Source organism: Neoarius graeffei, chromosome 19, assembly GCF_027579695.1.
Source record: "Neoarius graeffei isolate fNeoGra1 chromosome 19, fNeoGra1.pri, whole genome shotgun sequence".
Lineage (NCBI taxonomy): Eukaryota > Metazoa > Chordata > Actinopteri > Siluriformes > Ariidae > Neoarius > Neoarius graeffei.
The window spans coordinates 24,091,219-24,104,839 of NC_083587.1; the positions used below are offsets into that span (position 1 = coordinate 24,091,219).

The 13,621-nt window shown below is 45.2% G+C and overlaps 1 protein-coding gene across 1 annotated transcript in view; it reads right to left on the bottom strand.

The window, feature by feature from the left end:
• Positions 1–13,621, bottom strand: part of vipr1b (vasoactive intestinal peptide receptor 1b) — a 135,231-nt gene that overhangs the window by 21,968 nt on the left and 99,642 nt on the right. Inside the window, exon 6 of the mRNA XM_060899909.1 lies at positions 2,804–2,939. Within this exon, the coding sequence (XP_060755892.1) occupies positions 2,804–2,939 (136 nt within the window). The remainder of the gene's footprint in view (positions 1–2,803; positions 2,940–13,621) is intronic.

The window sequence follows — 13,621 nt, forward strand, 5'->3', positions numbered from 1 at the left end:
GATTGGTCAGAAGGTGATTCATTTTCTATAACAGCAGCTCTGACAGTAGTTCCGTCTGCAAGGTTTATATTAAAGGGCATATTCTGGACCAATTTCGTTTGTTTTTTATATGAAAGAATGTCCCTTTACACGCTCATCCAGAAGGGTAATTTTGCACAAGGCCATCTGTCTACAGCAGAAAAAAATAAAATAAGACTACGTTCAGACTGCACCCTGAAACGACCCATATCTGATTTCTTTGCCCATATGCGACCTGTATTCGATTTGTTATTGACAATCTGAACGACACAGACCCGATTTTTTCACATGCGACCCAGGCCGCTTGGATATGTGGTCCTAATTCCGATGCATATCCGTTATTTTCACATGCGACTGCAGTCTGACCGGACAGGTCGCATTCATGCGACCTACACGTCATCAACAAGAGACAAAAGTCACTATTCTGCGTTGGCTAATCCCGCCTCTTTGGTGGAAAACAACAACATTTGTACAGTTTTCAGAATTTAAATAGACTTTTATAGAATTGATCAAGCTAATGGTGGATTTGGTAGGGACCTGGATGTTAAATCATCCTGTATTACAAGATTATAAGATTGTTCTGGAAATTTCCAGTAATTTGACACCTTCGGTCTCATTAGTCTGCTGCCCACATTAATCAGATTATTGTGTGAGTTCCGCCGCCGCCACAAAAACCACATCGCCAGGTCTCGCCTCATCTCCATGCTTTACTTGCAAACTTGAAGAGTGCACATTTTTTTGTTTACGTATTACATAGATGTGCTTATTACGTGTCAATTTGCGCATGCGGGACACTTTTGGGTCGTTTTCCGTTCATATTGGAGATCACATACAAGTCTCATATAATTGGTAATGTGAACGGCCTAACAAAAAAATCGGATATCACAACAAATCGGATATGGGTCGTTTCAGGTTGCAGTCTGAACGTAGTGTAACAAAATGCGTCTGGAAAAATCCCAAGGGAGTCTGGAGCCAGATTCGTGACGTTACCTGCGGAAGCGCCAGCAGGCTGCGCGAGCTTTGCACGGTTTCAGTGCACAGCCTGTGTAGACCAAGTGCTCCCATTTCTCTCTCATTGTCCGGTCTTTTGGGAAACGATGAGTACTAATCCCATCATGATTGGTGTTGCTACACCCTCCTACGATACATCTGTTAACCATTTTAATAATTACGCGATAACGAAGAAATTTGCAGAAAACCAGCAGGTCGTTTTCTCATAAACAAACCAGCGCTGATGTAGGATTCAGAAGGAGGCGTCCCGCACGCGACGTCACGAAAATCAATGCTTCCCGGGAAATCCAAATGCCAAGTTTTTTCAGAGGCGGACCAATTCACCTCAAATGGCTTGATTTCAACTGAATTTTTCTGGTATTGCGCAAGGTAAAAAAACTGCAGAGAATGCAGAATGTGACAGATATTTGACCAAAGTTTAAAATAAAATAGGAGAATTACATTGATCTTGCTCCTGAATTTACCCGTGATATGCACTTTAATGCACTTGTTCTAATATGTAATAGTTTCTATAGTAACAATGTACATAGGGACTTGTATGGTGGGTGCACCATGTCATAAAAATGTGTCTAATTGTTGATATTGTGAAGTTTTCTGTGAGAAGTCATTTTTTTAATTAAAATTTTTGAAAGGAGGATGCACTGTCAGTGCTTTGCAACAGTAAATGTGTAACTTTATGTTTTCCAAGACATTTTCAGGATAGAGGGCTTTGCTGTGGCGAGGGAATGACTGTTTATAGCTGCTATGTGATAAGAGACGTTCTACAATATTAAATGTCACTCTAGACAGATACAAATTCAAATACAGAACTGGAAAATTAAACAGATGTATTTGGCCTAGCTCTCATTTTATCTCTATTCTGACTTTGTTTAATTGAAGACAATTGCTTGGACAAGTGTTCCACAGATAAGAAGGCCCACGTTTCCTTGGTCAAGTTTGTTCTTTTGAAATATTCACATATGCAGCCAAGTCTTCTCATCAAGAGATCTCCTGTGTCACGTTCTCTGTGCTGGCAGCGATCTTTAAGAGGCTGTTTATAAATGCAGGTTCGGTGTTAATTATTGTGACGCATGTCTAAATATAGCTTTGTTTGTGTGGCGTTAAACAAAATTTGGTTGTGTCAGTGTCCCAAACTCGACCCCAATGTCAACTCACACAAGTGGAATTAAGTGGAATTTAATAGGGCAATGAAGCCATGGGAAATTACCGAGAGCCAGGAGCAATAATTAAAGAAGCAGTTATCATGCAGATGTAGAATTATTAAAATAAACTGTGCTTTAATATGCTCAGACACTCTGAGTAAAGCAGAACGTGTCCTGTGACATTGCGTGGACATTACATAATACAATAACACCAGGGAGGCTGAAAGAATCTCTGTATATTTTCAAGCTTAAAATTAAAATGGCATATAAAATCAGTTTTAGTACTAAAACATACTTGTAAAGCCTCTGTTTAAATCTTTAAAATGGGGTCTAAAGGGAAATCTTGTAATAAACCCACAAACACATTGATATAGGGCATTTTAACAGGTCTTATACAGTCTTACCATTGCAAATTCTCATAAATGAAATCGGTATTAAAAGTGGAAAACAATAAAAGCAGGGTTACTGTAAAAAATACGTTGAAAAAATATATTTATCATGTATCTCTCAGAAGAATATATCATTAATCATTTATATCTAAATGTAAGTAAGAGATGCTGCAACACTAGGTGTTTGATGGGAGCAGGTGACTGGGTGAACGCTGAATGTGAGAAATGCTGTAATGGACTTACAGAGCCAGTGGAGCAGTTGTCTGACTCCTGATTGAGATCGTAGAGGACGGCATCTTTTATCAACACCGCAATGGCTTTCAAGACGAAGGCCACAAACAGGTGCATGTGAATGTAGTTCCTTGTGCAATGGAGTTTCCTGGGGAAATAAAACCAAGGATGTACACACAGAAGAAATCCGCTTCATTTTACAGTTGTAGACGTATCACTGTTCATCGTCATGCTATGTTGTGTATCATAATGTGGTTAGGAAATTCTATACAGAATTTATACACATTTATTACAAATTGTTCCAAAAGATTTAAAAATTAAACATCCTCATTAAGAGTTAAGTAACGGAGAACAGAATTAGGACAAGATCCAAACCAAACCAGGCCCATTCTTCCTAACTGCTAACCTTGTACAATATTTACAGAAAAAAGGAAATTGCAAAAAAATAACATATCTCTAGGCTCCAGCTTGCCTGCGACCCTGTGGGACAGGATAAGCGGCTACAGATTATGGATGGATGGATGGATAACATACAGTATCTCAGAAACTTATGATAAATGGTAACATTTATATTAAAGTTTTAGTTATCAAGGAATTGAAGATAGTACTTTATCTATTATTATTATTATTATTATTATTATTATTATTATTATTATAGTAGAAAAAATGCCTATATGTTACCAAGTTTAAAAAATAGTAATAAGCACTTATAATCACTCATACTACAACTACATCATACTACATTCTAAAGTTTTATTGAAACCATGTTTTTTTCTTATTTAATCCAATCTGTGTATTTTGTTCCCCAGTCTAACAAAAACAACAACAACAGCAACAACAAAACAAACACAGACTCTCAATCAATATAAATGGGTTTGAAATGCAAAACATACAGAGAAACATTCCAACACTTTCTGATAGTCATGAGCCAGTTATCCTGAATTCTCTCATGAGGACCTCATGATATCATACATAATTCACAATGAGGACAACTAGCCTCATAAATGATTCACTAATTTCCCACCAATTTCGAGAACCAATAAATATCTTACCTGTTCAACAAGCAAAAAGCTAAAACTCTATCACTGTTTTTTACTCTTATCCTTTTTTCTCTTATAATATTATACTAACACTCACTCAGATACCTGTCTGCTATCTCTCTTTCTCTCGCTCCTGACTGGCTGCCAGCTCTCGCCTCTCACTCTGTAGTCAGATTTCTTTCATACCTAAAATTGGGCCATGATGACATTTGATGAATTTGAGTTGAGCAATTCAATTAGTAATATTTTTTAATGTTAAACAAAAGTTTTGACTAATATTATATAAATAAAAGTGACAGTTTTGTTCGAACGGCCATAATGCATAATTTGGTGCATGCTAAAGTGAATTATGGAGCTAGGATTATAAAGATTATGGTATGTTTTTATATGACGACAGCTTATGGTGAAACAAACGCCTAAGTGCATGATATTTTTAGGTGTGCACTTTGCACAAGGATTTATCGAAAGTGTTATCAACAACTCATATCCTGAGGAGGTGGACTCCAGTCAACTTCAGCCAACAAAGTGCGGAAAATGAATGACTGCATGTGTGTCTTTATTTATCTGCAAAGTATCTGGCAGTTTGTTTACTTGCTGAATGATGAGCGCAGTATTTTTATGGACACAAAACACAAGCCATTCACTTAAGACCCGACATTCTGCAAAACGATGCACTCACTCTATGCTAACAAATTAAGTTATTTTGAAATTGAAGTTCATTATAAAATGTTACATCCATCCATTATCTGTAGCTGCTTATCCTGTTCTACAGGGTCGCAGGCAAACTGGAGCCTATCCCAGCTGACTACGGGCGAAAGGCGGGGTACACCCTGGACAAGTCGCCAGGTTATCACAGGGCTGACACAGAGACAAACAATCATTCACACCTACGGCCAATTTAGAGCCACCAATTAGCCTAACCTGCATGTCTTTGGACTGTGGGGGGAACCGGAGCACCCGGAGGAAACCCACGCGGACACGGGGAGAACATGCAAACTCCACACAGAAAGGCCCTCGCCAGCTGCTGGGCTCAAACCCAGGACCTTCTTGCTGTGAGGCGACAGCACTAACCACTACACCACCGTGCTGCATTCTCTGATAATCCAAATAGATCCAAGTTAACCCAAACCAGCTGCTCATGTTATAAAAGCCAAGACAAAGTGATGAAACATACTTATAATAAGAAATCCTACAGTGCAAATTAAGCACTGGTATCTTGATTATATTTTATAATGTGCAGTATAAAAAGATTAGCTTGGCTCATACCGTATATGCAGGGTATTATAGCTGGATTCATCTTCTTGCCCTTATTTTGCCTTTACCATGCCAAGAGTGTTCACCGTCCAAATTAAAATACGTGTTCTGCTGCAGAATCTCAAGAGTACTTGAAACATAATTTGGTGATCTTTGTTTTGCTTATGGCAGCCATACAAGGAGTATAAAAATATATTACTGCATTTTATATGGTTTACGATGTGATTTGTAAAGGTTTCATGCTAAAGATGATTCCTGTTTTCTATGTGTTCTATAGTTCCTCTTCCTGTTGTCTCCAGGTCTAACACCTTACATTTGGGTTTTTTTTTTGCTCACACCTGTATTTAGAGATAACGGCAGTATATATCCATTCCCATTTTGTCTGTGTTCTTTACAAAACCATATTTGTGTCTGTGCAGAAATTCCAAACTGCTAATCAGTATTTTTCCAGTACTGTTTCCTAATACCTTAATTCACTATTCCTGCTCCTGACTGGCTTCCAGAGATCACGAGTTCGAATCCTGATGCCACAAGCATCCATGGCTGATAGTCCAAGAGATAAAATTTGACTGTATTATTTGTGTGAGAGGGACATACCCGGACTGTCTCTACCCTGGCAGTCACAGCAACTAGCCAATCTGTGAGCCCATGTATGTGGAAGAGGGCAGATAGTATTTTCCTCTGAAACTGGTGAGAGCTGGCTAGTGGGTGGGAACTGGCTGAGACCAAATTAGGAAGAAAATCTGTGTGCGTGTGTGTGGGGGGCTTTAGAAAAAAAAATCCTATTCTTCTTGGTTTACTCTGGTATTTTTTCTTTCTGACATCCGGCTGTGTCTGAGACTGAGTGTTGAGCAACCCATTTTCACCCTGCCTCCAGGTACATCAACAATGGCTCCAGAACTGCAAACACTTCATGCTTCTATTATCTGCACGACACTACTATTCAAACTACATCCACAGAACAAAATGAAGAGTCTGATTCCAAAACGTGATAAGCTCCATTTTCAAAAAAATCTAGTTACCGCCAAAGGAAGGTTGGCATTTGATCCCTATTCAAAGTTCCAAAATCAATTTTATGCAAAACACGATATCTGCTGCTTTTCTCTGCATGTTTATCTGTTTGTATATCCCTTTTCTTTACAAAATGTGACAAATACCACTACTGATTTTCCACAGAATGCGTTATCTCTGCTCAACCAATCACAGTGCACCATTCAAATACGGAAACAGGAATAGCAGCTTCCACTGACTGTCAACATAGTGGAGAATCCCTAGCCTGGGCCCGCCCATCCTAAGTGTGACGCAACACGAGGGCCTGTTGCAAGCTTAGTCTGGCAAGGCAAGCTATCTCCAGCTCTTCCAAGCTCCCGAAAAATCGGGAGCCAATCAACTTTGAGCATCTCCAACGGCCCTGGGTAGAGGCATGTTCAAGGCAGTGACGTAGTAGAACTGCGACCGGAAGCCATAGATTGTTTACAGAATCTATGCCGGAAGCGCTTCATTCACTAGAAACATTACGAACATGGAGCAGCGGCAAGCCTTTGACACAGCGGTAGATGCTGTATTGAAAGCATTCAATGGGAAGTTCTCATTGAAAATGGAGCAAAGAGCAGCCCTGGAGGTATTTATCTTCTTCCTGTTACTCAAGCAGTTTCCGTCGCATCACATACGTCAGAGGAAAGAGTGATGTGATTGGTTTAAGCTTCGTCACAGCCTTTTCTGGCTTCGACCAGTAGCAAACTGAGGCATTTCAGGGAGGCAGGTCAACCACGCCTTTGGGAAACGGTTGGGCTTAACATCTTTGCCAGACCAAATGCTCGCAGAGCTTTGAAGTCGCGCTAGCCAGACTAGAGAATCCCTGTATTTTAGGGAGATTTTGAACAAAATGTTAGGACTGGGGACTGTCTTGGCCTCTAGAGGCCGCTGTTATTTCTTTATCTTGTCATGTTTGTTTTGGCCTCTAGAGGCCACCACTGTTTTCTGTGTTTTGTGTTTGTTTTGACAGCCTTTGTTTTCATGTGCTTTTGCCTCACCTGTTCCTCATTTCCTACCCCGCCTAGTTTCTAATTACCTTGTGTATAAATACTTCCGGGCGGCACGGTGGTGTAGTGGTTAGCGCTGTCGCCTCACAGCAAGAAGGTCCTGGGTTCGAGCCCCGGGGCCGGCGAGGGCCTTTCTGTGTGGAGTTTGCATGTTCTCCCCGTGTCCGCGTGGGTTTCCTCCGGGTGCTCCGGTTTCCCCCACAGTCCAAAGACATGCAGGTTAGGTTAACTGGTGACTCTAAATTGACCATAGGTGTGAATGTGAGTGTGAATGGTTGTCTGTGTCTATGTGTCAGCCCTGTGATGACCTGGCGACTTGTCCAGGGTGTACCCCGCCTTTCGCCCGTAGTCAGCTGGGATAGGCTCCAGCTTGCCTGCGACCCTGTAGAAGGATAAAGCGGCTAGAGATAATGAGATGATGAGATGAGATAAATACTTCCTCAGTTTGGTCCCTAGTCACGGAGTCTTTGTGCTGTTATGTTATCACCTGAGATCTCTGTTCCGTGTTCCTTGCCTTTGTAATCTTTTGTACTTTGTTTTCTTGTGGACATTTTGGGATCTTCTGAGTGTTTGGTTTTTTGCCTTTTCTTTTCTTACCTTTGGCTTTTTGTTTTGACTTTGAACTTTTGGATTTTTAATTTTTTTCTCGTATATCTTCTGAGCGTTGGATTATTGCTTTTGTTTTTTGCCTTGGATTTTTCAGCTTTGTAAATAAACTGTTTTTTTCTACTCTACTTTTGCCTCATTCCTCTGTACTTGAGTCATTGGCCTAGTGGGGGTTTGCTAGATTACTACACCAGCGACCTGGGTTCGATTCCCAGCAAAACCCTAACAGAAAGACTCCGTCATGACCGACTCAGCAGAGGCTTCTTCAACTGTCTACCCGGCTAACCTTCAGGGAATGATGGCCATGTTAACACGCCTCAGATCTACCATGGACACTCAGGGATGGACTCTTGCAAGCCAACGTGAGACCCTTGCTCGCCACGAGGTACTGCCCCAGCAAATTGGGAAAGCCCTGGCACAGCTGACTCCTCTGCCCTCATCTCCTCCTCCTGATTCTGCCCCTGCTCCACCATCCGCTCCAGTGCCTCCTGCCACTCTACCTCGCGAACCCAGCCTTCCTGCACCACAGAGGTATGATGGCAAGCACAGTGAGTGCCGGGAGTTCCTTACCCAGTGCCAACTCACCTTTGAGCTCCAGCCTACCACCTACACTATGGATCGCCGCAAGATTGCCTTTGTGATAACCTTGTTAGCTGGTAAGGCTTGGGCAACGGCCATCTGGCAGAGACAGGGACCCGAGTGCTCTGATTTCATGCTGTTTACGGAGGAGATGCTTCGTGTCTTCGATCAGGCGGACATCAGTAAAGCCGCAGCCAGAAAGCTCATGTCCATCCAGCAAGGAGGAAGCGTCGCAGACTACGCCATCTCGTTCCGGACGCTCACAGCAGTCAGCGGATGGAATGAGGCTGCCCTGGTTTCAGCCTTCCACCATGGTTTGTCTGACCCCATCAAAGACGGTCTGGCCTCTATTGGATGCCCAAGTGACCTCGAAACTCTGATCTCACATGCTATTCGTCTTGACAACAGGATTAGAGAACGCCGCCAAGTCCTGAGCCTCCCCTGCCTCAACATGGAGCCCGTCTACCTCCTCCAGTGACTGTCCAGAACCCATGCAAGTGGGCCGTACTCGCCTCTCCGCGTCTGAGAGGGAGCGCAGGAGGAGGGACAAGTGCTGCATCTACTGTGGCAAGCCTGGCCATTTCCGAGCATCATGTCCTGAGCTCTCGGGAAAAGGACCGCCCTGTCCAGCCGAGGGAGGGTTGTGAAGGGGCCTACCCTCTCTCCCGAACTCCCTGGCCAAGGAGTCTACATCCCGGTCTCCATCTCCTGGGTTGAGTCTGTCCACTCTTGTCAGGCCTTGTTAGACTCCGGGGCGGCGGGAAACTTTATGGATATCCACTTCGCCCAAAGAATCAATGTCCCTACTGCTCCTCTTGAAGTCCCGCTGTCTGTGTCTGCCCTCGATGGCCAAGCTTTAGATGACGGAAGAGTCACCCAAGTTACTTCTCCAGTCTTTCTCCAGGCTCAAGGTCACAAAGAAGAAATTTCCCTGCACCTTATTCATTCGGCAGAGTTCCCAGTTATTCTAGGCCTTCCTTGGCTTACCCGCCACAACCCACACATAGACTGGGTAACAAGCCAGGTTGTGGAATGGGGTCCTGGATGCCATGCCTCTTGTCTGCTCTCTAGCTCTCCTGTGTCTCCTGCCGAGCCTCCTGATCTCACCGAGTTATCTCAAGTTCCCACAGAGTACTGGGATTTGAAAGAAGTGTTCAGCGAGAGTAGGGCCACCGTTCTTCCTCCGCACCGTGCCTACGACTGTGCCATCGATTTGCTCCCTGGGACTACCCCTCCTCGTGGCAGACTGTTTTCCCTCTCTCAGCCAGAATGCAAGGCCATGGAGGAATACATTAAGGACGCCCTGGTCTCTGGGTTCATTTGACCCTCCACCTCACCTGCTGGCGCCGGCTTCTTCTTTGTCAGTAAAAAGGATGGAGGGCTCCAACCGTGTATTGACTACAGGGGCCTTAACAAAATTACAGTGCGTAACCGCTATCCCCTTCCGCTGATGTCCACAGCGTTTGACCTGCTCCAAGGCACCACTGTCTTCATCAAGTTGGACTTACGGAACACATACCACCTCATCTGTATCCGACAGGGAGACGAGTGACATGATTAACCAGTACGTTTTCGTCTATCTCGACGACGTCTTGATATTTTCCAAGACCTTACAGGAGCACCGCCACCATGTCCGCCAAGTCCTCCAGAGACTTCTATAGAACAATCTGTTCACTAAAGCCCAGAAATGCGAGTTTCATGTCCCCAAGGTCTCCTTCCTGAGTTTTATTGTACAGACGGGACAACTCCAAATGGACCCAGCCAAGACCCTGGCCGTCCGGGACTGGCCTACTCCCAAGTCTGTTAGAGAAGTTCAGCGGTTCTTAGGATTCGCTAACTTCTACCGCAAGTTCGTCAGGAACTTCAGTTCCGTAGCAGCACCCATATCGGATCTCCCCAAAAAGACTGGTGGATCTTATGTCTGGTCTCCTCGGGCGGAAAAGGCGTTCAAGGACCTCAAGCACCGCTTTTGCATGGCACCCATTCTGGTCCTCCTGGACACTTCCCAACCGTTCTTCGTGGAGGTGGACGCCTTGGACAGTGGTGTCGGCGCGGTGCTCTCTCAACGCTCGGAAGGAAAGTTGCACCCCTGCGCTTACTTCTCCCACCACCTGAGCCCTGCGGAGTCCCAGTATGATGTGGGGGATCGAGAACTGCTAGCCGTTAAACTGGCCCTTGAGGAGTGGAGGCACTGGCTGGAGGGAGCGCAACATCCATTCCTGGTTTGGACAGACCACAAGAACCTGGAGTACCTCCAGCAAGCCAAGAGACTGAACCCACGACAGGCTAGGTGGGCCTTGTTTTTCAGTCAATTCAATTTCACCCTATCGTACCGCCCTGGCTCTAAGAACACCAAACCGGATGCGCTCTCCAGGCTATTCTCGCCCAACAACAGGGAGAGTGAAGTTGGGCCTATTATCCCGGTGTCCCGGATTGTGGCCCCTGTCCGCTGGGGTGTTGAGGAGGCCATCCGACAAGCTCAACGCCAGGACCCCGGTCCTGGGACGGGGCCACTGGGCCTCCTGTAGGTCCCTCGTCAAGCCCGGGCCAAGGTACTCCAGTGGGGCATTCGTCCCCTCTCACCGCCCACCCGGGAGCTCGGAGGACCCTGGACTTCTTGAAAAGATGCTTCTGGTGGCCAAGCATGGAGAAGGAAGTGAGGTCATTCGTCCTGTCCTGTGAGGTGTGCACCAGAAGCAAGAACCCATGACAGCATCCCCAGGGCCTCCTGCATCCCCTGCCCATTCCCCGGCGTCCCTGGTCCCATGTGGCAGTCGACTTCATCACGGGTCTTCCTGACTCACAAGGTAATACTGTCATATTGGTCATTGTCGACAGATTCTCGAAGGCCTGCCGCTTCATACCACTGTGCAAACTCCCTTCTGCTCTTGAAACAGCCAAACTTATTTTTTCTCATGCCTTCCGAGTCTTTGGTCTTCCACAGGACATCATCTCAGACCGGGGGCCCCAGTTCTCCTCCCGAGTGTGGCACAGGTTCTGCAAGCTCATCGGGGCCACTGCCAGCCTCTCCTCTGGGTTCCACCCCCAGTCCAATGGCCAGACGGAGAGGCTCAACCAGGACCTGGAAACCACCCTGCGAGGCCTGGTGATGGATAACCCGACATCATGGAGCACCTAGCTGCCATGGGCAGAGTACGCCCACAACACCCTGCAGTCATCGGCCAGCAGGTTGTCGCCATTCCAGTGCCAATTCGGGTTCCAGCCACCTCTGTTTCCGGACCAGGAGGAGGACGCTGGGGTGCCCTCGGTCAACCAGTATGTGAGACGGTGTCACAAGACCTGGAACAAGGTCAGGAGGACCCTCATCCAGACTTCCAGGTCCAACCAGACTCAGGCCAACCGCCATAGAAGGCCTGCCCATGTTTTCCGCCCTGGGCAGCGGGTTTGGCTGTCCGCCAAGGACCTTCCGCTGCGGGTGGAGAACCGCAAGCTTGCTCCTCACTACATTGGCCCCTTCAAGGTTGTGCGCAGGGTGAACCCTGTCGCCTACCGGCTCCAGTTGTCCTGGACTCTAAGGATCAACCCCATGTTTCATGTTTCCCTGTTGTGGCCTGTACTGTCGTCCACGTATGCCCCTGCCCCTAGAAATCCCCCGCCTCCCCGCATCTTCCAGGGTCAGACTGTGTTCACCGTGCGCCACTTGCTTGGCTCCCGCCGGGTCCGCAGTGGGCTCCAATATCTAGTGGACTGGGAGGGCTATGGCCCTGAGGAGCATTGTTGGGTCCCCACTCGGGAAGTATTAGACAAAGAACTTTGTCGGGACTTCCATTCGGCCTATCCAGATCGCCCTGGGAACGTCAGGAGATGCTCCTTGGGGGGGGGGGGGGGGTCCTGTTAGGACTGGGGACTGTCTTGGCCTCTAGAGGCCGCTGTTATTTCTTTATCTTGTCATGTTTGTTTTGGCCTCTAGAGGCTGTCACTGTCTTCTGTGTTTTGTGTTTGTTTTGACAGCCTTTGTTTTCATGTGCTTTTGCCTCACCTGTTCCTCATTTCCTGCCCTGCCTAATTTCTAATTACCTTGTGTATAAATACTTCCTCAGTTTGGTCCCTAGTCACGGAGTCTTTGTGCTGTTATGTTATCACCTGAGATCTCTGTTCCATGTTCCTTGCCTTTGTAGTCTTTTGTACTTTGTTTTCTTGTGGACATTTTGGGATCTTCTGAGTGTTTGGTTTTTTGCCTTTTCTTTTCTTACCTTTGGCTTTTTGTTTTGACTTTGAACTTTTGGATTTTTTATTTTTTTCTCGTATATCTTCTGAGCATTGAATTATTACTTTTGTTTTTTGCCTTGGATTTTTCAGCTTTGTAAATAAACTGTTTTTTCTACTCTACTTTCACTTCACTCCTCTGCACTTGAGTCATTCCCCTGGTGGGGGTTTGCTGGATTACAACACCAGTGACCCGGGTTCGATTCCCAGCAAAACCCTAACACAAAATAAATTAATAACTTTGATGGACTCAAACATTTCTTATCTTAATGCTTTATATTATTATTCCAGTAGAGAATGTGGTCCAGTATTATTTTCCTCTTTGAGTGCGCCTGATTTCTTCTGGACTCTAGATATGCCACTTATTTATATTTATATATATATATATATATATATTTATATATATATATATATATATATATATATATATATATATATATATATATATATATATATATATTAATTAGGGTGCCAATAAAAAAATGAAGTTATCCATTTCTCAAGTCTCACCCCCCAGTTTTTTTCCTTTGGGCTAAATATATCTCATTATCTGTGGCCGCTTTATCCTGTTCTACAGGGTCGCAGGCAAGCTGGAGCCTATCCCAGCTGACTACGGGCGAAAGGCGGGGTACACCCTGGACAAGTCGCCAGGTCATCACAGGGCTGACACATAGACACAGACAACCATTCACACTCACGGTCAATTTAGAGTCACCAGTTAACCTAACCTGCATGTCTTTGGACTGTGGGGGAAACCGGAGCACCCAGAGGAAACCCACGCGGACACGGGGAGAACATGCAAACTCCGCACAGAAAGGCCCTCGCCGGCCACGGGGCTCGAACCCGGACCTTCTTGCTGTGAGGCGACAGCGCTAACCACTACACCACCGTGCCGCCCCACTAAATATATCATGCTGTGAAATATTAGCTAAATTTATTGATGTTTAGAGGTGGCACAAACTCCCTGAAATTTGGAATTATTGTGTGATTTTGGCTAATGACTTGTTTCAAAAAAAAAAAAACTTGGATAGCATGTAAGGAAATCATATGAAGCTACTAATTTGAAGAGATGAAAACTTTAT